Here is a 27,509-nt window from a genome sequence, read left to right on the forward strand (position 1 = left end):
AATGTCAAAAGAAAAGGGTCTCATTCACTAATTTTTGCGTACAATTTTCTTATTTATACGCACATTTGAACTACTCACGAGAACTTTCCGCCTAATTCACAACACGTGCGTACGCACATGAGCTTGTTCTTAAACTCGTTCTTCTGTTAGTGAATTTGGAGTCTTCTAAATGAGCGCCCGCGTGCACGAGGTCAGGAATTAGCATAATTCACGCCCAAACCAGCTCCATATAAGGGCTTTCCACAACGAGGCACTTGTACAGAGAAAGACAATTATGGCACCGAAACAAAAGACAAAGAAAAATAACTTTAACGATAATGAACGTGAGGTTTTGCTGTCGGAGGTGGAAGCCAGGAAAAATTATTTGTTATTTAAAAGTGTATCCACTGGCATAACGGGCACAGGTAAAAAGGAAGCATTATAACACAGGCTTGGAGATAAGGTGGTGAGAATGGTTGGTGATGTGGCTTAGGTGTGGTTCCAGTGAGTTACATAAATCAATGAGGACTTCTCTGGGCAACCTAAAGCGACTGAACAGCCATTCGTCACTCTAAGCGAACATATCTGTGCGCTCTCTAAAGACGCACTCTCTCATTACAGCACGCGCCGTGATGTCTTCAAGCAGTACCAAGTGTGCCATGCCTCTAAACACAAGATGAGACCCATTAATCACCGTTTATATAAGGATCGATCAGGTGATTATTGTTTGGACCTCTAATATTATATATAATGTAATGACATTTATAATGACACCTTCATCGGGATCCCCCTCAAGGGGGCCCCTCTCAGTAGTCACTGACAGCAGCCAGCCAACCAAGTCAAGTGATCTCTGCTTTTTTTTTTCTTTTTTTTTTCGAACGGAAGTAATATGGTTACTGTAATATGTGTTTTTTTTTTTTTTTTTTTTTTTTTTTTTACGGTATAAGGAAAACGCAGATCTGCAAGGAGTCAGCAGTGTTTTGATTTGAGGGCTCAGGCAAACGTAAAGAGAACGTTGTGGCGTGTATCGATTGCAAGAATCGCGGAATCCAGTCATAAAAACCGAATTTAGTTTAACGCAGAATGACACGTAATTTGCCAAATTTTTGAATGAATTAATTAAAAATAGGGCATTGCGTTTACATCAAACCACGATACGAACTAATATCTGTAAATATTAAGCAGGAACAGTCTGTTTAAATATGAATCCTGCGTGTCTCTGTTAATGAAAGGAGCAGAAGCGCGTCTTCCTTTATTAACACACTGAAGCGCGCGCGACGCTCGCGGTGATTTCAGTCTCGCGTCTGATGTCTCACTAAATGAGCATGTGAACACATGAACAACATCTACAGAACTGCTCTGACAGTCACTTCATGAGCATTTGACCGTTTGATTTGAGTAAAATTAGAGTCACATCACATACACAGAGCTGTAAAGGTACGTCAACCCGTCAAACTAAAAGTCCTGTTTTAGACAAGTATTTGCCAGAGATGTATTACTATTGTTCAGCAGAATGTACATAGCCTACTACAAAAAAAAAATCAAACATTTTTTTTTAAAATTTTAAGGTTTAATCACACAATTTCTTCAATGTTTTATTTTTAATAGTAAATCCCCTTTGTTTAACAAAAAGTTAAGTTTGCTTAATTTTCAATAATTAAAAGATAAATTAATGTTTGGTGTTTAATTTAAATGCACTTAATTCATCTGTCAACTTTATTGTCAATGTTCAAAGTACAAGTACAGACAGAAAAACAATTATTAATAATTAAATGTTTATTTTTGATGTATATGCATTCTATTTTTCTAAAAAAAATGAAACTTAGTTGTTTATTTAACACACCCCTGAGCTGGTAATAGTGACCTCTTTCAAAAACAGTGAAATGGTAATTAGGACAAAATATTCCTAATTTCTACATTCCTATGTGGAATCGCTGCGATTTCATCATCTTACGGCCATAACTGAGGAACACATCGCCACACTGTGAGGTAAAAACCAGTGGGTTTAGCTTCAGGTTTGAGGTTGTCTTCACAGGTAATTTCAGATTTTTGTTTCAATTATTTTCCCAGCTACACCATCAACTTCATCCTCAACATCAACAGATGCATCACTTCTCAGTGCTGATGTTTCCTCTATATAGCCAAGGTACCACAAGCTCTATAATCATAGCTGATATCCTGCACAGCCCAGAGTTTAAACTGATAAGTATGTGCTGTCATATTATTTGAAGAAAAAAAAAAAAAACAGTGCAAATCACTATTGAATTCCCACCAAACTATATTTTCAAGCAGTATTTGCACAGTAAACTTTTTTTTTTATTTATATAAAGTGCGGGTGAACTTAAACTGTATGGCTATGCTGTGGTTCCTGTAGGCTTTGCGTGGGGGGGGGGGGGGGGGGGGGGCTCTATGTCCATTTTGCTTGGGGCCCCCAAATTCCTTCAAACGGCCATGTAATATATATATATATATATATATATATATATATATATATACATATATATATAATTGGAACTGTAATTATAATTCATCAATAACATCTAATTATATAGGGTTCTTAACACATGCTTATAAGGCCCCCGTTTGTACATGATTATTGCGTACGTGTGGTATAAGTTGTTCTTGAATCTTTTCGTACATTTAGAATGAATTTTAGTACGAAAGTTTTTGATGAATCATGATTTATTCGTGAAAACGTCCGTACACACATTTCACGCAAAAATCTGTGCCTACGCATATTTAGTGAATGAGACCCATTGCTTTTTCTGTCTTCATGAAAATTAAAACTCTAACCAACGGTAACCGTTTACTTGTAGGATATCAATATTATTTCATACATTTCATGAGTTTGCAAGACATATTTCTATATAAATCATATAATTCATCTATGCTAGAGTCATAAAAGAGGCCCATAGAATATTGTGTTACTGTTAGGCCACATGATTACATTATCTTCAGAAAAGGATCATTACTGAGAAAGCCTACAGTCTAGTCTTCAGATGCTGCAGGAATGCAAATAAAGTGGCTAGTGATCAGAATCAGAATCAGAATCAGAATGAGCTTTATTGCCAGGTATGTTTACACATTCGAGGAATTTGTTTTCGTGACAGAAGCTCCGCAGTACAACAGAATGACAGCGACAGAACATAAAACACATAATAAAAGAATAAAAAATACAAATAAGTAGATAGTGAATGACAATATACAAATGACAATTGTAGGCAGGTATATTACAAAATGCAGTTATGTATGTACATATATATTATGTGCAAAATTTAAGTGTATACTAAGTATGTGTGTTAGATAAATAAAGTGTATGTGTATATAAATATAAAGTGTAGTGTGTACGCCGTTATTATCAGCTGTTCACAAGATGGACAGATGGATGTTCATACGATGGATGAAGAGTGATTATATATTAGGCTTCAAAATGCATAAAGCTTGTATTGATTTATAGTGTTATGAAGTTTATATTGATAAAATATCCAAGAATCATAAACTTTATTTCCTGGAGTAATCCCACCCAAAGCCAAAGGAGAAATGCTTTAGCTTTTTTTGGAGGGAACAAGGGTGATGAGAGTTGGCCTGCTGCCCACTCAAACAGGAAGTTTTTCTGCCCAAAATTATTAGTTACTATTTAAATGAAATGTCTCATATAATATTACATTGCTTAGAAATGTAGAAACGTGTGCGCATATTATCAGCTGTGTACCTTGTAAAGGCAATCTAATTCATATTACTTAAATACTTAAAATAAATGCAAGGCTGAGATCACTGTTTAAGAATGTGAACCTTAAAAGTAAAATGAAACCCACAGTTCGCAAACAAAAACAGATGTATACAACAAAAAAAAATAAAAAATAACACATATACGGCACATTTAAGTTAAAAATTTGACAGAAGATTGAGCATTGATCTAGGAAAACATTTCCTCAGCAATACTTAAAGAATAATTAAGTTATGAAACACATAATAACTCACAAATCAATAAAAAAGAAAAACAATGCACATAAATCCATCCTTTGTTCTTACCCACAGAAATGGTAAATTAATTAGTTTACAGTTATCAACATACAAGGTAAATATAACACCAGTTGACAACCTGCCCCAAAAGAGATTTACGGAAAAATACTTTTGCTTTTCAAACACTGTTTAACCTTTCAGTTATAATTATTATTATGTGGAATTAATCTTTGTGTATGTATACATACAGTCTATACTTTTGTGTTAATTTCAGAAAACTATACATTTAATCTTAAAAGTTGTAATAGAGCCTGTGAAAGGTTCATTTTTGTTCTTTTATTTTTCTTTGTAAACAAACATTGCTGATTTCTTTGATATTTGTGCCTCAGGTGGAATGCTGTGTTTTTAAAACCCTGTTTCATGGTAAAAGAAGTTAAACATGTCTCAAGAAGTTCTTCCCCAGGAGTGCATTTTGCATGAGTGGCTCCTCAGACAATCCCCTTGCCCCGTCTAAATAGAGTCACCATGTCCACATGTGTATGTCTCACATGTGAGACCCAATCTCAGCTTTCAGACATTTACAAAATGTTCACTGACTGAGGCCTTAAATAGACTTATGTGAGCCCCTTTAAGTCCTTCCAAATCTTTATTAGCTCCTGTGGGGAACTCAGGATTGTCGTGATAACTCTGAGAAAATCTTCTTGATTATCTTGTCCCAGAAAGAGTTTAAATTGTGAAGGGTTTGGGGGAGATGAGGGTGCAACGCCCAACTGTTTCAGACAAGCGCCCACATATGCATCTTCTATGTTAAAGGGCTTTACTTTCTTGGAAGCCTGAACTAATTTTTTTGGCAGGTCATTGGAGAAAACATAGCCCATTCCCAGTAGGTATGTGGGGTATGTCGGTTCAGGGTACAATTCCACTGCCACATACCATTTGGAGTTTTTGTTTCGGACAACAACCTCGTTCCTCATCAAATGACCTGTGATGTAGTTCTGTCTGGGTGTGTTGGGTGACAATAAGAGGCTCATCAGGTTCTCCAGGTTTATGTACATATCAGAATCAACCTTCATAGCATAAGCTGCTTGAGGGCAATGGGTGGCCAGCCAGTCCATGATCACCATGGTCTTTATGGTCAGATTGAAGTAGGAGTCCACGAAGTTGCTCTGCAGTAAATCTCTGTGTTGCCGACTCTCTTCCTCCAGCTGATGTTGAGCTACAGCTCCTCCAGTCAAACCCACCAAGAACAGAGTCAGCACTGCTTTTCCCTGCACTGAGCTCTCATTCCCCCATGTGCTGCGGATGGAGTTACGAGCCTCCAGCTGATGGGGGGCCACAGGGACCATCAAGACCAGGAACGGATCCTGCTTACATTTATCAGGTTCATCCAAGATGAAATGATAGTTGCTTGGATGAGCCACATGATGATAGATAGTTGTACCTCTTGGTTGGATATACTGATTGGGCAAAGGTGCTAATAAATCCTTTTGATTACGATCAGCCGAAGTGCTTTTAATTACCTTATAATGAGTCCGATTCATGACTTTATTCAACCAGGTTTGAGAGAATGTAGTGGTCTCAAAGACATAAGCAACAGCAGACAATAAAAATGCTAATGTAAGCAGCAGAATAAATGTCTTTTTCATGTGACGCTTAAATAGACCACAATCTTGAGCCAAACTGCAGAGAAAAAAAGAGAAATGGATCAAAAATATATTTCATAGTGAGAATAAACTGTTGAAATGTGTTTTTTTAAATAGGCCTGTAATTAATAAATTTTTATAATTGTTATTATTATTTTAAAACAACAGTTGTGGGTTGCGCACTTGTGGGTGGCTGCACTACCCCCTGTCGTGTTGCAAGTGGCCAATTTCACTGTGTGCCTGAGCACTAAAAGAGCATTTCCTAAAGAGCAAATTTCTCTCAAAGAGCACGCTGAGGTGGCTTTCGTGGATGAGTCATGTTCCCAATGCAAAAAGATGACCATCTCTCCATGATTCTTCTGCGACACAGTTGAGAACCTTGCCCGGCAGTTCTAGGCTGCACAGGAGCAGATTCAGGCAGTCCAACCCTCTGCCCAAAGGGCAGCTGCTGCCTCCACCCTTCTGCTGGCCACAGCTCCCCAGCCTGCTCCTTGCCGAGGGTGGCCCCCTGTGTCCGCCCTCACTCACGCGCTGCATCCAAAGCAGCCTCCAGCAAGTGGCGGTGTAGAGCTGGGCATAGGCAGGCCGCCACACCCGTCCTGGCAGGGAGCGGAAGAGCAAAAGGCCCAGGGACAGATGACCCAGAGAGGAGTAGCTGCTTTTGCCCTGGAGGAGGGCCGGGTGGAGAATCTGGAAATCTCGACAAGAGAGTGGTTTCTCTATGTCAGAGTCCCAGGAGGGCACAGAGGGCCAAGCAACGGACCTCACTCATCCTCCTCCTTCGCCAGATGGCAGCAGTGGGCAGTTCGAGAGCATACTCGCTCACCCTACTCACACACCCTCTGCCAACCTGTGTAACCAGGTGAGCCATGCACTCCACACTCACACCCCTCATCCCTCATCCAGCCCTCTCACAAGCCACCCGAGTTGGATCCATGTGTTCCACCTCGCTGCCCCACTCGCTGTTTGTGGATCTTGGCACCTGGTAAGCTCTAACCAGCCTGTCTCGCTGGCTTCTGTGGACTATTAGCCTCGGCTATGTGTTACAATTCGCCTTCACTACAGTGAAAGCGGCCTATGCCCCTGTTCTGTTGGTAGAGATTGCAGTCCTACTGGCGAAGGATGCGATAGAGCCCCTCCTTTGAGCCGATATGATGGCAGGGTTTTACAACCCTTACTTCATTGTACTCAAGAAAGGCGGTGGGTTACGGCGCCAGTCTTGGATCTGTGAGTTTTGAACCGGACCCTTCATCAGCTACCATTCATGATGTTGACGCAGATATGCATCTTCGGGTGCATTATACTTACAGAGCATCGGGATCAGTTGTGTGAGCACAGGGATCTAGTGCCCCAGCACCTCAGCATTTTGTGCCTTCAGGTCAACTGGGAATAGAACAAGCTTACCTGATGCAGAGGATCTCTTTTCTCTGTATGGAGTTGGTTTCGAATAGACAGTGCGCCTCATAGTGCTAGCCTTCTTGAATACATTCAAGGGCAGGACAGCGTCACACTGAAACTTTTTCAGAGGCTCTTGGGACCCTTACACTGCTTATCCTGTTACACATAAGACCGCTCAAGCACTGGCTTTATGGCTGAGTTCTGAGGTAGGCGTGGAAGTGCAGTTATAACAGCCTGTCACCAAACATTCACCCCATGGTAAGATCTTGCATTCCTCCGGGCCGGGGTGTCCCTAGAGCAGATCTCCAGGCGCTGGGGGGCCATGTACAACGGGCATGCATTCTTAGGGTTTCGGAAGGGCCGGCAGCTGCATTGGTACATCAATTGCCTAGAGTTGTTAGCAATGCGTCTTGCATTGAACCGTCTCAAAGGTGCTTACGAGGCAAGCACATGCTGGACCAAACAGACAACACAGTGCCTATTGCGTACATCAACCGACAATGTGGTCTGCACTCCCATCACAAGACCTGTTTCCTCGAACTAGTGCTCATCACCACAGACACTCCTTGATCGATTCCTCTATGGAAAGGAGCTACTGACTCAGAAATGGGGCACAGTGTGGCAACCACGTCCTGTGTACCATGACCCTGTCAATGGGAAGTCTTTAAGTAAGCATGAGCTCTTATTCAGGTACCTTAGAGGGGCCAGGAAGTTAAATCCCCCCCCCCCCCATACCTTCTTGGGACCTGACTCTAGTGCTAAAATCACTTTAGCAAGGCCCATTCAAGCCTTTCAATTCAGTTGAGCTAAAGTTTCTTTTATAGAAAACTCTGCTCTTTCTTGCACTGGCCTCCAATAGGGTAGGGGTCCCGCACATATTCTTCAACGATTCATGCCTTGAGTTTGGGCTGGCTGATTCCTAGGTAATCCTGAGGACCCGGACCGGCTATGTGCCTAAGGTTCCCACTACACCCTTCAAAGACCAAGTGGTGAACCTGCAAGCGCTGGCCCTGGAGGGGGCAGACCCAGCCCTGGCTTTGCTCTGTCCAATCCGAGCATTGAGGTGCTACGTAGACCGGAAACAAAGCTTCAGGACCTCAGACCAGCTCTTTGTCTGTTACGGAGGCCAGCAGAAGGGTAATGCCATCTTTAAGCTGGCTCATGGCGCCTTGCTGACAGATATTTGTAGAGCTAAGGGCTGGTTGACCCATAACACATTCGCTATATTCTATAGCCTTTGTGTGGAGCTGGTATCCTCCTTTGTTCTCACCACTAATGGGTAGTGGTACAGAGAGGCCCCAGTTGGAGTCAGCTTGCTAAAACTGCTCCAGAGTGTCCGTACTGTAGACCCTGCTTCATGATGAATCTGTGAGAACCATGGAAGGCTGGGTTCCATATTCAGACCTAAGCATTACTCATATGTGTAGAGTCCACGGTATAGCCTTAGAGCCTGTTTCCCCCCAGCAGAGATCTGCCTTCCCAAGAGGGTTTTAATCACCTCAAGATTCTCCATATACACCAAAATAGATGCTATATTTGTATTTGCTTCCGAAAACTCCTTCGGGAAGGACGTGAATTCTGCAGCATCCCTGTTCCAAGTGAAACATGTACGGTTTCCCAGTGCTATCCAATCTCACCCAGTGAGGTAGTGCTCACCCAGTAGAGGCAGTCCCCATGGCGCTTTGGTAGGGATCCCAATTCATTGGTCACCACATCGCCACGGTTGCTGTATCACCACTGAGCAGCTGGGTCACCGGCTCGGCTACTCAGCAAAAACCTGGTATGCATTGCACCTGCTGCCTTATTATACTCACGCTGTGATCAGCAGCAGCTGGATGCAATAATTGCATGCCAGTGTGCATTGGCTCATTTAGTTTTCACTCAAAGTAGATTGGTCTATCAGACCGATATCCCATCTCGCAGGTCACAGATGTGTCTCTGTCCCCTCCTTCAGGGAACGAGGGTTACAATATGTAACTGAGATGTTACAATTTGACAGCCAGGACTGCCAGTTTCCTTCTTTCTTTACATATATATATATATATATATATATATATACACACACACACATACACACACAGACACACACATGCTCACCTTCTAATTAAAGCAGATATGATCAGTATTGGCACAGATAATTGTTCTAATTTGATTTCAGACAGATTCATTTCAAAGCACATCAAGTTACTAAGACTGTAATAAGATATTGTATGTAAATAACACAAATAACATGAAGCAAAAAAATAAATACAATAAAATAATAATAATAATAATAATAACAATAATAAAGGAAGAAATTGCTTACCTTTGCCAAATGTTTTTAGTAGCCATTCTGAGGAGTGCAGCTATGATCTTGCAGCTTCACATATTCCCTGTTGAAAAACCTCTCTCTCATATTTAGCAACAGGTTAACTAGAGGTGGAGCTTGAAAGCAATTGTTTTTTTGTTGTAGTTTTTTTGCACCTGTGATACCCTAGTGAAAAAAAAATATATATATCTGTAATATATTCACTGTTTTAATAGAACACTGTAAATATACTAACAAAAAATTACAATCTTTAAATGTATAAAAAGTATATTAGCATTATGCTTTTGCCTATTTTCACAATACAACTTTTAACATACTCTAGAAAGGGATACTCCAAAGTGACCCCAACTAAGTAAGCCAGAGGCAACAGCGGCAAGGAACCAAAACTCCATCGGTGACAGAATGGAAAAAAAAAACCTTGGGAGAAACCAGACTCAGATGGGGGGCCAGTTCTCCACTGACTAGACGAAACCAGCAGTTCAGTTCCAGGCTGAAGCAAAGTAAGATTGTGCAGAAGAATCATCTGTTTTTTGTGATCTTGTCCCGGTGGTCGTCTGATACAAGGTCTTTACAGGGGATCTGTATCTGGGGCTCTAGTTGTCCTGGTCTCCGGTGTCTTTCAGGGCTTTAGAGGTCCTTTCTAGGTGCTGATCCACCATCTGGTCTGGATACGTACTGGATCCGGGTGACCGCAGTGACCCTCTGATCTGGATACAGACTGGATCTGTTGGCTACGGTGACCTCGGAGTAAGAGAGAAACAGACTAAAATTAGCATAGATGCCATTCTTCTAATGATGTAGCAAGTACATCGGGTGTTATTGGAAGTGTTCCCCGTTCTGGTTTACCTAATGAATGCAGCCTAAAAATCATTTAACGGATTTGTATATTAGAAGCATATTAGTGTGTTATGTGTAAATCAGGTTAAAGAGATGGGTCTTTAATCTAGATTTAAACTGCAAGAGTGTGTCTGCCTCCCGAACAATGTTCGGTAGGTTATTTCAGAGTTTAGGCACCAAATAGGAAAAGGATCTGTCACCCACAGTTGATTTTGATATTCTAGGTATTATCAAATTGCCTGAGTTTTGAGAATGCAGCGGACGTGGAGGATTGTAATGTAACAAGAGCTCATTCGAATACTGACGTGCTAAACCAGTCAGGGCTTTATAAGTAATAAGCAATATTTTAAAATCTATACAATGTTTGATAGGGAGCCAATGCAGTGTTGACAGGACTGGGCTAATATGGTCATACTTCCTGGTTCTAATAAGAACTCTTGCTGCAGCATTTTGGACTAGCTGTAGTTTGTTTACTAATCGTGCAGAACAACCACTCAATAAAGCATTACAATAATCCTTGAGGTCATAAAGGCATGGATTAACATTTCTGCATTTGACATTGAGAACATATGCCGTAATTTAGATATATTTTTGAGATGGAAAAATGCAGTTTTACAAATGCTACAAAGTGGCTTTCTAAGTAAAAATTGCGATCAAATAGCACACCTAGGTTCCTAACTGATGACGAAGAATTGACAGAGCAGCCATCAAGTCTTAGACAGTGTTCTAGATTATTACATGCAGAGTTTTTAGGTCCTAAGTTAACAACTCCGTTTTTTTGTTTTTTTTAGAATTTAGCAGTAAGAAATTACTCGTCATCCAGTTTTTTTGTATCGACTATGCATTCCATTAGTGTTTTTTAAATTGGTGTGTTTCACCGGGCTGCAAATAAATATAGAGCTGAGTATCATCAGCATAACAGTGAAAGCTAATACCATGTTTCCTAATGATAACTCCCAAGGGTAACATGTAAAGCATGAAGAGTAGCGGCCCTAGTACTGAGCCTTGAGGTACTCCATACTGCACTTGTGATCGATATGATACCTCTTCATTCACTGCTACAAATTGATGGCGGTCATATAACTACGATTTAAAGCATGTTATTGCACTTCCATTAATGCCAACAGTGTTCTAGTTTATGCAAAAGAATGTTGTGGTCAATACTGTTCAACGCCGCACTAAGATCCAATGGCGCTAATAGAGAGATACAACCACGATCAGATGATAAGAGCAGGTCATTTGTAACTCTAAGGAGAGCAGTCTCAGAACTATGATACGGTCTAAATCCTGACTGGAAATCCTCACAGATACCATTTTTCTCTAAGAATGAATATAATTGTGAGGAGATTCGAGATCGGTCTATAATTAACTAGTTCTTTGGGGTCAGGTTGTGTTTTTTTTTATTATTATTATTTTATGAGAGGCTTAATAACAGCCAGTTTGAAGGTTTTGGGGACATATCCGAATGACAATGAGGAATTAATAATAGTCAGAAGAGGATCTATGACTTCTGGAAGCACCTCATTTTAGGAATTCCTCTCTGCTAATCATGATGTTAATTTTATTAAGTATTATGAGTTTAATACATGATATTTACAGTCTGGTGTAGTAAAAATAAAATTTTTGTGGTGTTTTCAGTAAATAAACATCCAATAAACATAATTTTATTCAAGATCACAGTTTATGCTCACATTTGATTCCAGATCAGTCAGTAGACCTGCCACTTCATACTGACAACAGATTAATACATCTGTAAGCTTAAAAATTTAATGATTACCCACGTGTAATGCATAACATAAAACTGTGTTTTCCATCACACTGCATTTCAGAAATGCATTTCTTCACCCACTAACACACACACACACGGTTGTTTTTGTGAGAAGTGGGGACATCCCATAGGGGTAATGGTTTTTAATTAATTAATTAATTAATTCAGATTCAGGAAGATAGACCAAGTCAGAGTCAGGAAGCCATCCGCAGCTTTGATTTCTTCACTGTACCGACATCACAAAAGCTAGACATATTTTTCAAGTTCCACCCTCAACAAAATTCAAGCAAAGCTTCGGTTCAAAAGGTTTTCTGCTGTAAAGATGGCACCAAAAGAAGGTGGTTGTCATACAGTGAGGAGAACCATGCATTACATTGCTTCATTTGTATGGCATTTGAGAAGATTTTCTTTTTCCCGAAAATAATAGTTAATGTTATCACTTTGGACTGAAACTTAGTGACTTTGTTCCCAAAGGGTATAACTAAATAAAAATTTTTGGGGGAAATTTTATTACTTTTTTGTGAGGGTTTTGTTACCTTGTTACACTTGTGGTGTTCCCGGTTAAAAATGACTGGCCTATAAAAAATGGCTTATAAATTACTCATTATACCATATTTTCACCCAATCTTGGATTAAATCTTTTTGTCACCTTGTTCTCTTTCAATTAGGACTGGTTTTATATTTCTGTTTGCATCTGATTAATCGTGGGCCTAATTTATCTGAGAGTAGGCATCTCATTTTTTGAGTAAAAAACAAATAATTTATGAGTAAATTTGGAAATATAAAAAAAAATATGAAAAAAATGGCTATTGTTGATCACACTAGTCTACTCTAATGTTTCACCAGGAATTTTATTTTGAAACTTTAGTTTTGTAAAAAATATGGCACATAGTCACACTTGTGGTGTTCCCACAATGACCGACCATTGAAAGTGAATGGGGAGACTGAAAATAACAGAACAATTTAGTTTTCAGGAGCATGTTCATTATTTTCATGTACACATATGAGCATATGTGCTTGCAAACATCGAACCCTTGGACCTGTGCATGTATCGATACATTTATACACACGCTACCCAGACACACACACACGTTAAAACACACAATCTTTTTTGAGTATTACACAAGGAAAACCTTCAGGAGGAGGCTGTTCCTAGAAGAGCTCGGGAAATCCATGGTGACCCCCCTGATACAGAGGCGCCAAAATATACCCAGAGCACTGCCCTCTGCTACGTTGGTGAGAGACATACAAACACCAAAACCAGGTCCTTCAGCTGGCACAGGCAAAGGAGAGAAACAAAAGAGAGGCAGTTTGTGTGCCCCAAAATATGTGAAAACAGGCACTGTCTGTTTCAAATGCAGAGTGCACATTTGCAAGGCACATACATTATACTGTTGTCAGTCATGTGCATAAGTGACACAAAATGACCAATTGCAAGTTACCTTAAAAATGCTTTTGTTAGTCACTTGCATGAATTCACACAGAGACCGTCACAGTTTCTTATTTTGGTTAGTTCATAATTTTGAAAACTGAAAGAAAATGAACAGTGTTTGATTTGTGTTCTCTATATGACAGCGTTAATGTGTTTATTTTTTGTATGTCACAATGGTCAGATTTGTCAGGAAACAGCACAAGTGTTACTGTGCACCCCTTTTCTGAAAATTAAAGCATTTCAAAATACAAGCCCTGTGTTTTGTAATCTTCTACATTCACTTTCAATGGCCGGCCATTTTTGACCGTGAACATCCCAAGTGTGACTTTGTGCCATTTTGTACGAAATAAAAGCATTTAAAAAAAAAAAAAAATTCCTGGTTAAACATTAAAGTAGGCTAGTGTGATCAACACTTTTTTTCACCTTTTTCACAATATTGACAAAATTATTAACAAATAATGCTTTTTTCACTCAAAAACTGAGGTGCATAAGCTCGGATAAATGACTCCTACAATTAAATAGTTTGAAAATTAAATGCAAAATCAGTCCTAATTGAAAGAGAACAAGTTGACAAAAAGATTGAATCCAAGATTGGGTGAAAATATGGTATAATGAGTGATTCCTAAGCTATTTTTTATAGGCCGGTCATTCCCCTTCTCGTGGATGACTGTCGCACACAAACAGAACCAAAACCCAATAAAGTCCTAGCCTGGTCCTCTCTCGTCCAACACTGTCCTCCGAAACTCCTGCGGGACTCGATACCAGTGAATGGCGCAGGTGCTCCACCGGCCTCGCTCAGTTCCCTCGGCTCTCGTCACACAGTGTTTTACATAGTTTTACTATGTCCCAAAACCATGCCTTAATAAGCATGCACTGACTATTTCTCCGAGTTCAAAAGAAAACTCTATGAACTGCTCCATTGTGGACTTATGGAGCTGTATGAACCACTACAAGCTAAACAGGAAGTGTTTGTCTGAACTCAGCTGGTTTTGCGAGAGAACGCAAATATGTTTCCAAGAGAACGCAAATATCTTTGCGAGAGAACGCAAAAGTTTTGCGAGAGAACGCCCCAAATTTTTTCACTTATTCAGATTTTTTTTTTTCACCACAATGACCCTTTAAGGGCTCCGTACGTGGCTGCGCAAATGCGCGATCTTGTTGAGTGAATATCCCACAGACATCACTGGAAAGTTTAGTTCGGTCAGATATGTAAAACGCAAGCAAGTAAAACACTACACAAGTTACTAAAGTTATTTGACGGTGAGTATAGCTAGAGATTCGTAAGAGAGCGGGGGTGTGAGAGAGAGCGAGAGAGAAAGAGATAGCGCACTTCTGTTGCATGATCGTGATCGCTGTTTGCTCCATTAGCGCATCATGCATTTTGATTAAAACTAAATCATAAATATAAAACAAACAAAAAAATGATATGGCCATTTACTATGAACAACATTTATTTTAAACGTCAAACATACACGATTAAAACAAAAGTGAAACTAGCAGACAGTGTGAAATGCGCTAAGCTAAAAGTGTCTCTCTCATTCTGCACCAATGCAAAAAGCTTATACAATACATTTTAACAGGTATAATTAAGTGTGTAAATAACAGAAGGAAATCTCTATTTGGTAATGAAGCCAATTCACATTATGATTATTCTTTTTCTTACTATTATTATTTTGTAAACATTTGTTAAAAAAAAAAAAAAATAGGCTGTGAAAATACTGGTATCGGTATCAGTATCAACGAGTACCAAAAAATGAAAGTATCGTTATTGGACTTGTTCTGGAAAAAGTGCTATTGGTGCATCCCTAGTTATTACATTAAAAAAAGAACACTTATTGTAGCATTGATATAAAACATAAAAATTATACAAAATATTTTAAAAGTTACTCAGCTAATTTTGTTTATTTAAATGTAGCTAAAATAAATTGATTGCAATCACTTTCCTTAAAAAAAATTGTAAATTCAATGTATAATTTCTTCAGGGAAATATAGTAAATATTAGTAAATGTATTTACTATTGTTTATGTATTTATTAGTTATAACAACATATAGCCCTATACTCTATACATTTTCTACAAAAACATTATAAAATAATAATTATTATTATTTTTAATTTTTTTTTAAGTAAGAGAAAAAAAAATATCTATTTAATTGATGCAGTCGTGTTTGAACAGGAACCTGACATAATGTAATATTTTTTGAGCAGTGTTCTTTATCATTCCTGTAATAACAAGACTCTTAAAAAGAGAAAAAGAAAATCTGTTGAACAGTAAAGTGATGGAACATTTGAAATTATGACCCCGTTTAATTTATGTGTGAGGATGGGGCATCTTCTGCATCCACCACAAACAGATTCTGTGTTTTAACTAAAGAGCTTGCATTGAGGAACATATTGTTTTAGAGATATTCAGCTAAATACAGTATATCCTCAACATGTATATAGTGTATCATAATATATTTGCTGTCCATCCTCAATCACTCAAATGTAAATGTGTAATTAGGTCTAAAGACAAACTGCATGACATTCTTCTTCCAAACAATACTGAAAAGGTCTAAAAACTGATCATGGGGAACTACTTCTGCAGCTTTATACAGATATCAATGCCAAATGTTGTTCTTCAGCTTTGTTTCTCCATAAAATGTATAATGTTATAATAATGCAGGGATATAATACTATTATTGCAGATTGAGTGTTTTAGCCATGCAATATAGACAGTGTTAACTTAACTGTACACTTTATAATGCATTCACTTTATTTATTTGTTTTATTACTCTCTGAAAACAATGTATCTCCAAGTAATTTTAAAAAGTATACTAAATTACAATTGTTTTAAAGTGTGTTAAAAGTTGTATTGTGAGAATAGGCATAAGCATAATGCTACTATTTTTATATATATTTAAATATACATTTTTTGTTAGCATATGACTTTTTTTTTTCAATTTTAAACGAATTAAGTTTACTTTCAGTAGGGAAAGCATGATTTAAACAAGTACTACAACACTTATCTACATGCAATCGCTCTCTCAATAATGCATTTAAACCAATATAAATTTACAGTGCTAATTCATCTGTATCCGATTTCGAATGAGCAGAAATATGTAAGAAATGCAGCAATCCGTAGGTAAAATAACTAATGAAAATGTACTGTTATTTTCATCAAAAACAAAATATACACATCAGCAAGCAGCAATTTATACCTTTTAATCCTGACAACCATGTTATTAACTTGTCATGTGTTTTGATTTGTTTATGTTTATATAATGAACAGAACTGTGATATTTCAAACATACAGAAATACTTTAGCTGCGGAGTGAAGGCGGAGGAGTGCGAGCAGGAAATGGTGAACCCGGAGGGGAGTGATTATTAAATGCTTGGAGCGCGGAGGGGAAATTGTTGCCGCTCGACTCCGCTCACATACTCTGCTCAAGATCAATGTTAGATTGGGTGAAACTGTGTGTGTCATGTCCCCTTTAAGATGCACATCATTTACCAGATCTGATTCCTTAATTCTCTCATCAGTCCATCAGCAGCAGAGTTTGTTAGAGGAATGGACGTGGGCTGTTTTGATTTGCAGCAGTGTTCAGAATTCAAGCATCCTGGTGCCTTAGTGAATGTTAAACATCAAACAGTGCCATCAGTTGATACACCTCAGATGGCTCACCTGCAAAATAAATGAGACGCATGTATTTAAGAACAAGTCTGATCACTGTGAAGTAATATAATATAGCGTTATTCTGTTATGATACAATACAAAGTGCTCCTCTTTTGCATGCAAGTTATTTGTTAGATGAATATGTCAAACTGAAGATGAATATCAAGTGTAGCGTTATTTCTGGCAGGTCACATTAGTCAAGCTTGCATCAGCTGATCCCCATCCACCTATGGGAATACAACACCTATATAAGCATTATTATATAAGGTTAATCTGTATTATCAGCAGTTTTCACATTGCTCATTAGCTCATTAAATGGATAATTCACCACGCATATCACCATCACCACTAAGAATTGGTATTTAGAGAAGTGGAACAAGTCTGAAGAGGAAGAGGCCAATGGAAACTTCAAGATTTGAAGACTGTTTGTGTGGAAGAATGAACCAAAATCACACCTGAGCAATGCATGCGTCTAGTTTCTCCAGACAGGAGGACTCTTCAAGCTGTCATTACCAACAAAGGCGTTTGTACGAAGTATTAAAATAGATTTCAGTAAGCGTGTTCAATACATTTTCCCCTGTGTCATCCCATTTTATTACAAAGAACATCATTTCTGAATTTATCATCATTATTATTATTTGTGTGCATGGATTACTTGGGTTGCTATCGACATCTGGTGAAAATGTCATGTAAACAGCACCTTTAGAAATATATTTAATGAGAAAAATGTTTTTATTCTGTTAATGCACATCAAATTAGATATTACATTGCACAAAATGAGATGAGCTCATATGCAAATCCTTTTCTTTGGTTTTATAAAAATCAAACTGAACAAATTGGGCTCTTGTATGCAGCATCCTGACCTGTTCCCTGACCTTTTCCACCTAAACATAGTATGTATTTATAAATAAATAAAAGTAGTTGTAGTAGTTTCTTTAATTCAATATATTTAAGAAACAAAAATCTGTATGACCACAAGACTTGCTTTGAGGGAATATATAAAAAAAATAAAAAATCTTGTAGTTTTATGCATCAATATATGAAATATACAGGGATAGCCTGGTGGACAAGTGTGTTGCCCCTATAACGTTGTTGCGTTACAGGCGTCCCAAGTCCTGATCCCACCCTACCACATCCCCTGCTCTCAATTGTCTTATCATAATAAAGGCAAAGCGGCAAAAATAAATCGTAAAAACATATTGATCATGCACAATGTGGCTGCTGATTGTGTAAAGCTTAAAGGCATAGTTTACCTAAAAAATTACAATTTGATGATTATCTGCTAAGATGTAGGCGACTTTGTTTCTTCAGTAGAACACAAACTGAGATTTTGAGCTCAAACCATTGCAGTCTATCAGTCTTATGTAACTGGATGGGAATATACATGTATACATGTAATGCGTTACTTTCAGAGGTGGATAGAGTAGCCTACCCAAAAACTGCACTCAAGTAAAAGTACTTATAGAAGTATTTATTAGTAATAGTCTGAATAGTTACTTGAGTAAGAGTAAAAAAGTATCGGATTAAAAAACAAAACAAAAAAAAAACCTACTTGGTTACTAGTTTGGAGCATATAGGCCTAAAATACGAAACCTTTATACTACAATTGTGCCTCTTTCGGCAAAAGGACGCTTTCATATTAATGATTTGTAGTCTCTTATCTGCATTATAATTCGGGTTTCGTTCAGTTGGTAGAGCATTGCATATGCATAAATCATGCGATCATGGGTTTGATCTCAAAGAATGCTTGCGCTCATAAAATGTTAACACTATAAATAATGATTTATTTTCTCGATTTCTGTGAGGGTAGGTTACAAATGATTTAGCCACCTATTTAAATATGTACAAATTCCAGTGAGATCGGGAGTCCATAATTGCATTTAAATAAACATGCTTTTTAACTGCTAATTACAGTCATGCATCATTTTATGACGACAAATTCAACACGACACTGTCGTTATTTTTAACTCTAAAACATAAATATGGGTCGTAATAAGTTTTTTTTTTTTTTTTTTTTTGGAGGACGGTCTGAAATGTAAAGAATGCATGGAAATGGTCTATTTTTTCACTTGTTTTGAGTTTATAAATTGTGTGTATATGTCTATAATTTAATGATAGCAATGTTTTAGCACTGTAAAACCTTTTTTATCATATGAATAATATAACTTTAATATTCAATCTATTAGCATTAAAGCAACGCAAAAGAACATATTCACATGTCAATGAAATAATAAAAAAAAAAAAAAACTGTTTGAACAAGGCTGTGAAACTTGCTTTCTTTCTCTTTTAGTTTCTCGGGTTCAGAATGCGGAAATGAAAGTAAACGCACTGTAGCCTACTTGCGCAATCGTTCGCTCATTTCAAATCGAGTTTCTCCTTAATATTGGTGGAAATTCAGTTGAAGATCAAGATAATAGTATATGTGAAAAAATGCATGAAAGTCAGCCTGTTGTTGAAGTCAGTCTGAAGACGACTTTTTTTTTCGTGTCAGCTGTAATTTACATCTGAGAATATTACACAGAAGTAGAAGAGTTTATAATACATTGATGAAAAAGTAGAATTTCACCCTAATTCGTGAAAAATGTATAAGTAGTATTGTCAAATTAAACTTACATTGATATTATTGAGCTGCCATGATGATCATCGATGAATTCTGTATGAAACGCTGTTTTCGTGTAGTGTACACGACATCGTTCTAAAAGCTCTTTTACCTAGAAATAGATGACGATAGATGACGTTATATTATCTAGTACAGACCCCAAAAAACATAAACAAAAGACGTGGGAGATTCACGTTTCTTTTTGTTGACATAATAGTATTTCAGAAATAAAGTCTGTCTCTCTCTCTCTCTCTCTCTCTCTCTCTCTCTCTCTCTTTATATGAAGAGTTTGGATCCACCACGCAATAAATCCATTTTGATTCATTTGAGTACAAATGTGTTTTGTTTACCAAGAACAATTTAACGATTACTATTCAAAACGTTCACATAGCATCTTTAGGTTATAATAACAACATTAAGAATTCTAATCCAGATTTTGACTTTCAAATAATTTTTCACAAAATGCAATTAATCCATGATATTTTTTTTTTTTTTTTTTTTTTTTTTGGTCAAAGCTGAAACTATTATTTTGATCTGACATTAGCATGTTGTATTTTTGTTTTTGTGGTGCATTGCTATTATTTTTATGTTATGTTCATTTCAATGTCTTACAAGCCATTTAAAACATTGAACATTTTACCAGTAGGGTAATTTGGTGAAGATCCTCCTTCATATTATGAATCATATTCAGAGTTAAAAATATTCAGGATAATTTTCTTTGTTTTGTGAAAATAGCACACTATTTTGTAGTTTAAACAGTGAAGAAGAGAAATTAAACTAAGCTTCATATTCATTTAACATCAGTCAATTTATTTATTTTTTCTTTGTATACATGGTGTTCAGGGATGTGAGCTCTGCAGACTCACATTAGGAAAACAAAAGTTTCACAACCACAGACCTTTTTTATTATTATTCACAAATAATAAAATCCCACAAGTAGTTCCTGAGGGAACCAATGTGCAGAACATTTTCTCCCATGTTTCAGGAAAACAAACAAAACAGCTCTTGTAAGATATGGTTCTCGAGATCAACAGCTTTGTTTATATATAATTATTATTATTTGTTTGATCCTGGAGCAACATTTCAGTCCAAAAAACACGTCCCTTAAGATTAGAGGACAGTTATTGATTGATAAGAACAGTTCACATGCCCTAACATTAACCCCAGCCTAACCCTAACATTTTAGCCCCAAACCCAACCCTGAAATCTGATTGGTTGACAGGGATGTTGTTCCATGACCAACGAGAATGTTAACCCAGTACACATATCCTACTTGGCAAAATCACTTTCACTTCATTTGACACATTACTCAGGGAAAGTTGCAGATGGGCTCTTTGCCAACTTGTAGTCAATTTATTTATAATTCCAGTTTAAAGGGTTAGTTCACCCAAAAATAAAAATGTCATTAAAGACTCACCCTCATGTCGTTCCAAACCCGTAAGACCTCCATTTATCTTTGCAACACAGTTTTAGATATTTTATATTTAATCTTAGAGCTCTCAGTCCCTCCATTGAAACTGTGTGTACGGTATACTGTCCGCGTCCAGAAATTTAATTAAAACATCATCTATAGTCATCACATAGTCCATGTGACATCAGAGAGTCTATGACTTTATTCAGCATTGTCTTCTCTTCCGTGTCTGTTGTGAGAGAGAGTTCAAAACAAAGCAGTTTGTGATATCCGGTTCACGAACGAATCATTCGATGTAAACGGATCTTTTTGAACCAGTTCAACAAATCGAACTGAAACGGTTCTTGTCTCCATTACGCATTAATCCACAAATGATCTTCAGTTCTCTCTTCACAGCAGTTCAGTCAGTGTACTGTTTGAGTAAATGAATTACTCCGGGATATTAGTTTGTTTTAACTCAGAGGAAGTGTCAGCCATGTTAAAAAAATTAACAGCTTAAGTCATTTGTGGATTAATGCATATTGGAGACGCGAACTGTTACAAATGATTCAGTTCGATTTAGTGAACTGGTTTAAAAAGATCCAGTTAAATCAAATGATTAGTTCACAAACCGGATAACACTACACTGCAGTGTAATGCTGAATAAAGTCATAGTTTTTGTTATTTTTGGACCAAAATGCACTCTAAAAACGGCTGGGTTATTTTTTAACCCAAAATGCTGGGTTGAGTCTCTTGGGTCATTTTGTTGGGTTATTTAATTTGTTTTTAAACACTTTTGGGTAGTTTCAATTTACCAGGTGTTGGGTTAAACCTGCTGGGTTGCGTCGCTGGGTTGTTTCAGGCCAGCGCTGGGTTATTTAACGCGCCTTGAAGATGTTTAAATCGCTCCCCAACTGTCATTTTGGAAGAACAACGGGGCAAAGCCACGGCTTTCAACTGTTTTAAGGTAAGTTTATTTAATGTTTTCAATAATAATTATTTTAAATTGGCAGAATTATAACTTTTTTTTGCAGCAACAATACTGTTAAACGTCTACAGGCCAACATTATTTACGTTAAATGATGAACTGTTTACCTCAAACGGCCAACCTACGTTACGCGACTCGCATAATCGTGTTAAGGTATCTGAGACGACAGATTAATAAAGTTTTATTAAGTTTCAGACAGTGACTGATGGCTGAAATATGCGAATACCTGTGAAAATAGAGGAAAAAGTAGTTTCTGACACTGAAAAGTGAATTTGATATTTAAGTGAGTCAAATGAGTTCAAAAAGTGAATACGACTTTCTGCTCTAATGTAAACGCCTGCAGTTGTCCATATCGACATTTAAATCATACAAATTACGTACAATATAGTCGGACCGCAGGTCTAAAAGAACCGACGACCCAGTTCAAGTAAACCGGTTCAGTAATTCTCGAACAAAGTGATTCCCGGAAAAGAATCGACGTCTCAGGGCATTTCAAAGTGCGCGCACGCACAGCGAGTGACGCTGGCCGCGTTAGTGAAGTGATTTGATGCTTTTGTGGTTTATAAAGTCTTTTTACATACAAATTATAATTCAAAATGTGTTTTTTTCCTGTCAGAAAAGCGCATGGATACATTTGTGAGAGAAAAACTCGTCGAGTGCAGTCTTATTGAGGCGTCTAACGGTAAGTTCGTGTTTATTATACATTTTACATAATTGTTTGTCTGTGATAATCAACTAACGTTAACCCTCACGTAACTTAAACGCACATATATTTTTAATTCGTGCTATAGTTAAAGCTGCACCAGAATGTACCTAATTTATGAGCGTAAACATCATATATTAATTTTCCAGATCGTGTTTTTGACTTGTCCTTATCACTTTGGTACATCTATAAGTTTTTATATATGGACTGTTTTACCTACGTGACTTGTCATAGAAATGTCTGTGTGCGCGCATGCAGTGTGATCTCCCTTATCTGTGCCAGTGACTGTGTGTGTTTGATATAGCCAGCATATTAACATAAAACTGTGATTTATAATGACTGGAACATCCCATTGATTAGACAGTTTGAAAGCACACCTTTCAGCCAATCACTATATCATATTCTGCTTCTGTAGAGCAACTCATAGGTGAATTTAACTCATAATCATGATGGGTCAATTTCATGATTAACTTCACACAGTTAATTGAACTGAATCACTGTTATTAAAACAATTTGTATTTTTTCTTTTTTTTTAAACTTTATTTTAAAGGTTGGAACAAACATGGAATTCCTTAACTGAGCAGAGTCCACAAAACCCCATCCAGTTGTCGTGGCGATTTAAAAATGACAGCAGATCTCTCAGGCATTGATCATAATCAATGGAAAGGTAAGGATATTCTGCACTATTTTCAAAAGGAATTGCAAATTGTATATTTAATTGTATTTTTCCACATGTGGACATATACATTGTGACATAGTCCAAACTCAATTGAAAAGCATTTTTATTTCAGATGCCTTACACAGAAAGCTGTCAATTTGTGTCAAGGGTGGGACTATACTATGGGGCGTGTTTGTATTGGGAGATATTTTGTAGTTTTTACCCCAAATCTCTCACTGTTTGCACTCTGATGCACGTCAGCAAACAACATTGCAGTTCTACTCTTATTTACCTAGCTGCATCTTACCCTATATTTTATTCCTCCGGTGAAAAGCATTTGGTTAATGGTGAATATTGACCAATAGTACCATGTGGCTCTAACGGTTAGCAGGGGTTAGTAGCTGCATTTGGGGTAAAAATGACAGAATTATTTATTGTGTGAGGTGCCAAGAATATAGGTAGATCCGGGTTGCACTGTCTGTTCTTTATCACACATCTCTCGGAGCGGCAGATGCCTTTAGTAGTGCCTTAACCTCCATTGTTCAAAGCATTTTGCACAGTTGTCTTTGAGTGACGTCACCTCCCAATACAAACACTCTCCATAGTATGGTCCCACCTCTGACAAAAATTGACAGTTTTCAATGTGAGGCATTGGAAATTCAGATGCTAAAGATTCCATTTGAGTTTTGGCAGGTAACATGTGCGACACAGTGAAAAAACAGACATGGTAATTCATAAAACCTCATGTACTTGTTCTTATGTTGCATCTATGCTAACATTAGTCTGTTTCTCTCTTATTCCAAGGTCACCGTAGCCACCCGTATCCAGTCTGTGTCCAGATCAGATGGAGATCATCATCTAGAAAGGACCTCTACATCCCTGAAAGACAGCGGAGACCAGGACAACTAGAGCCCAGATACAGATCCCCTGTAAAGACCTTGTCTCAGAGGAGCACCAGGACAAGACCACAGGAAACAGATGATTCTTCTGCACAATCTGACTTTGCTGCAGCCTGGAATTGAACTACTGGTTTCGTCTGGTCAGAGGAGAACTGACCCCCAACTGAGCCTGGTTTCTCCCAAGGATTTTTCTCCATTCTGTCACCGATGGAGTTTTGGTTCCTTGTTTTTCTTTAGTTGGGGACAATTAATATCAAGCGATATCATCCACTTGATTGCACAGAGGGACGATACATCACTGAATCAATGACGAATTGACTTTAACTGAAAACTGAGTGTTTACTTTTGTCCCTTTGCATTATTATACACTATTTTCCTATTTAATACTGTAAAGCTGCTATGATGCAGTATTTGATCAATATGACAGGCTTATTACTCATAATACATGGAAAATACAGCTACAAACTGACTTTGTTTTTCCATTTGAAATTTGGCAGTCACTGTGCATTCATGAAAACTGAAACCGTAATTTTTGTTCAGTGTTTTTGAAACTGTTTTTGTTCAAGATTTGCAATTGTGTTTGGATTGTCACAATTTGTCACATGTGGAAAACGCAATTGAAAATATAATTAGCAATTCCTTTTGAAAATTGTCCTTCAGTTAACAGGCTCTATAACAGAGTACACTGCTCTCAGGTGTAGATCTTTGCTTCAGAGCTTAAGTGTTTGACAATAGTTCACCCCAAAATGAAAATTGTCACTAATTATTCACCCTGGTCTGAAAGCTCTCGAATATCAACGAAAATATCTTAACTTGTGTTCTGAAGATGAACGAAGGGCTTACGGGTTTGCAACGACATGAAGTTGAGTAATAAATGACAGAATTTTCATTTTTTGGTGAACTATATGTTGAACTACCCTAAGCAGTGCACATCTACCTACGTAGGAGTCTTTATAAACTTGATATAAATTTAAGGACATCTTTAAATGATTTTACATTTAAATTTAAAGAATGTTAATTGTCAATGTCATTTCACTGTGTATTTAAATAGCTAAAAATCTCAAAATGTAATAGTTAAACAGCTAGACACAGGTCATTCAGAAATAATTTTCTTATTTATTGCAAATGTATTTCTGTGATTTTTATTTATTTATTTTGCATTTGCTGGAAACAAAAAAAGGGAAAATTTCATGTTGTTTGTCATTGGTACAAATTTTTTAATGTCAGATGGCATTAAAAATATTTTTTTACAGTCTAAATAACCTGTATTCTTCATTATTTATTAATCCATGATTGCTTTGTTAAGCAAAAGTGAAATTATGAGAATAACCCAGCAAGAATAACCCAGAATCATAAAAATGCAAACCCACAAATGGTAAAAATGACTCTATCTTGGGTTTTCTCAATAACCCAGCATGCTGGGTTAAAATGTGTAAACCAGCATGCTGGATTACTTTAACCCAGCATGTGTTCTGTCCAATATTTACCCAGTGCTGGGTTGCCAATTGGGTTATTTTTAACCCAGCCATTTTTAGAGTGTGTATTTTCAATGCTTCAAAAAATTCTAACTGACCCTCTGATGACACATGGACTACTTTGAAAATGTTTTTATTACCTTTCTGGACATGGACAGTATACCGTGTATACGCTCTAAAAACTGCTGGGTTGAAAACAACCCAATTTGGGTTATTTTGGCAACCCAGCGCTGGGTCAAAAAGGGACAAACCCAATGCTGGGTTATTTTAACCCAACCAGTTGGGTTATCATGTTTAACCCAGCCGGCTGGGTTGCTTTTTTATGGTTTAAAATGACTACATTGCAGGGTTTCAAAAAACAGAGCGGGTGTTTTTTATCACTGTATTTCAGAAGGAAAACTACTGTATTTAGAAAATGTTCAAATTCTTTTTGCATGTGCTTGATTAGGCAGTGTTTGTGAGCTCAGCGCCGCTTTGCAGTCGTCACCGGAGAAACCTCTACCTCTCCCGCTTAGCGCCTCCTGCTGGCAGAAAATTAACTTGCGGAGTCCCGCCATGAATTCAGTGCAAGGCTGTGGGGAAATACTGCATTGCAATACTGCAATAACGTATGTTATTTACAGCTACAGAGTTCATAAATAAAGCATTGAACATTTGTTGAATATAACTTAAGATCAAATTTGACTTTGTTCAATATTGTATAAAAATATACGAAAACACTTTTATACAATAAATGTACAATTAGTTCCCAGACAGCATGGTAAAATTGATTCAATGTTGAGTTTTGATCCAAACCATCATTTTGGTTGACATCACAATTTCAATGTTTAAAGTGTGTTGGATCAGCATTGAAATTTTGATGAAAGGGAACAGCACACATGGGTGAAGACAGTGACATTGAACTAACATTGAGTCTTAGTTCATGAGCACAATATCTTGCAGGCATGTATCTGTGCAAAACACTACTGGGGGTTTCCACATCAGTGGGGCGTTTCAGTTTATGATGGGCACTTTCAATGCCTCATTTGCTCTAATACACTGGGGGTTTGGTTTAGGGGTGGGCCCTCATGATTTTAGCAAGTCTTTAGAAAAATGGTTGAAAAACCAATTGTAGTTTGAAAATTGGCACTAATTGGTATACGCCCATTTTGGTTTTGCATGTGGGCTTCTCAATAGTTAATTGATGCTTCCTTATTGAGAGAAAACACAAGGTGCGTCCTATACGGAAGTCTTGATATGCATGACCTCTCTGAGTTTCAAACAATGGTGCATATAATTAATTTCTGTTTTTAGCATGCTTTTTACTTGCATTGTATTTATTGTTACTAAATCTACTAACATACATTAATTTTCAAAGTAAGTAAAAAGTGTTGAAATAAATTGTACAGAAGCGTGGGACATTGATACAATGTAGTGTTTTCATCCAAAACATGTTGAATCATCATTGATATTTTGATTAAAGGCAAGAGCCAAAATGGAAGTGGGTGATGAAAAATTATCTCCAATTCATCTTTAGCCTTGATTGATAAAATTCTACAATATTTAGCTGATCTCTAAGAGCTCATGAGCATGAATATTAAACTTGACATAGCCTATGTTTCTGTTACTCTACAATTACTCCAAGGCATTCAGTAGGAGGGGTTAAGGCTGATGAGGATGGATAATTAAAGAAAAGAGAAGCACACCCTTAATCATGCTGACATTGATCATACATTGAGTTGTAGTCCACAGCACAACTGCCTGTCACAAGATTGGATTGTATCCCATCTCCTGCTAGCAGATTTATTAGGTAAACATTCATATTCCTGAAGAAGTA

At 37.4% G+C, this 27,509-nt stretch overlaps 1 protein-coding gene and 2 long non-coding RNA genes across 10 annotated transcripts in view; 2 read left to right on the plus strand and 1 right to left on the minus strand.

Moving 5' to 3' along the window:
• LOC127987543 (uncharacterized) overlaps window positions 1-4,354 on the plus strand; it is a 33,178-nt gene extending 28,824 nt beyond the window's left edge. Inside the window, exon 2 of the long non-coding RNA XR_008161245.1 lies at window positions 4,263-4,354. This is a non-coding gene — a long non-coding RNA (uncharacterized LOC127987543). The remainder of the gene's footprint in view (window positions 1-4,262) is intronic.
• LOC127987528 (beta-1,3-galactosyltransferase 2) overlaps window positions 1-19,837 on the minus strand; it is a 51,529-nt gene extending 31,692 nt beyond the window's left edge. The window contains exons 1-6 of one of the 8 annotated variants that reach the window (XM_052589889.1): window positions 19,595-19,798; window positions 17,132-17,208; window positions 16,820-16,990; window positions 9,609-10,032; window positions 9,289-9,456; window positions 3,024-5,622 (exon numbers count right to left, since the gene is read on the minus strand). In XM_052589889.1, coding sequence (XP_052445849.1) covers window positions 4,557-5,622; window positions 9,289-9,314 — 1,092 coding nt within the window. In that variant the 5' untranslated portion in view covers window positions 9,315-9,456; window positions 9,609-10,032; window positions 16,820-16,990; window positions 17,132-17,208; window positions 19,595-19,798 and the 3' untranslated portion in view covers window positions 3,024-4,556. Of the gene's footprint in view, window positions 1-3,023; window positions 5,623-9,288; window positions 9,457-9,608; window positions 10,033-16,819; window positions 17,226-17,436; window positions 17,858-19,594 lie in introns of those variants that run through there. The other 7 variants (XM_052589893.1, XM_052589894.1, XM_052589892.1 and 4 more) reach the window with 7 other exon arrangements.
• Window positions 19,838-21,943: 2,106 nt separating this feature from the next.
• LOC127987350 (uncharacterized) lies at window positions 21,944-24,871 on the plus strand. The gene is made up of 3 exons (XR_008161172.1): window positions 21,944-22,640; window positions 23,212-23,328; window positions 24,124-24,871. It is a non-coding gene; the product is annotated as an uncharacterized LOC127987350 (long non-coding RNA).
• Window positions 24,872-27,509: the final 2,638 nt, after the last annotated feature.

Source organism: Carassius gibelio, chromosome B22 (genome assembly GCF_023724105.1).
Source record: "Carassius gibelio isolate Cgi1373 ecotype wild population from Czech Republic chromosome B22, carGib1.2-hapl.c, whole genome shotgun sequence".
NCBI lineage: Eukaryota > Metazoa > Chordata > Actinopteri > Cypriniformes > Cyprinidae > Carassius > Carassius gibelio.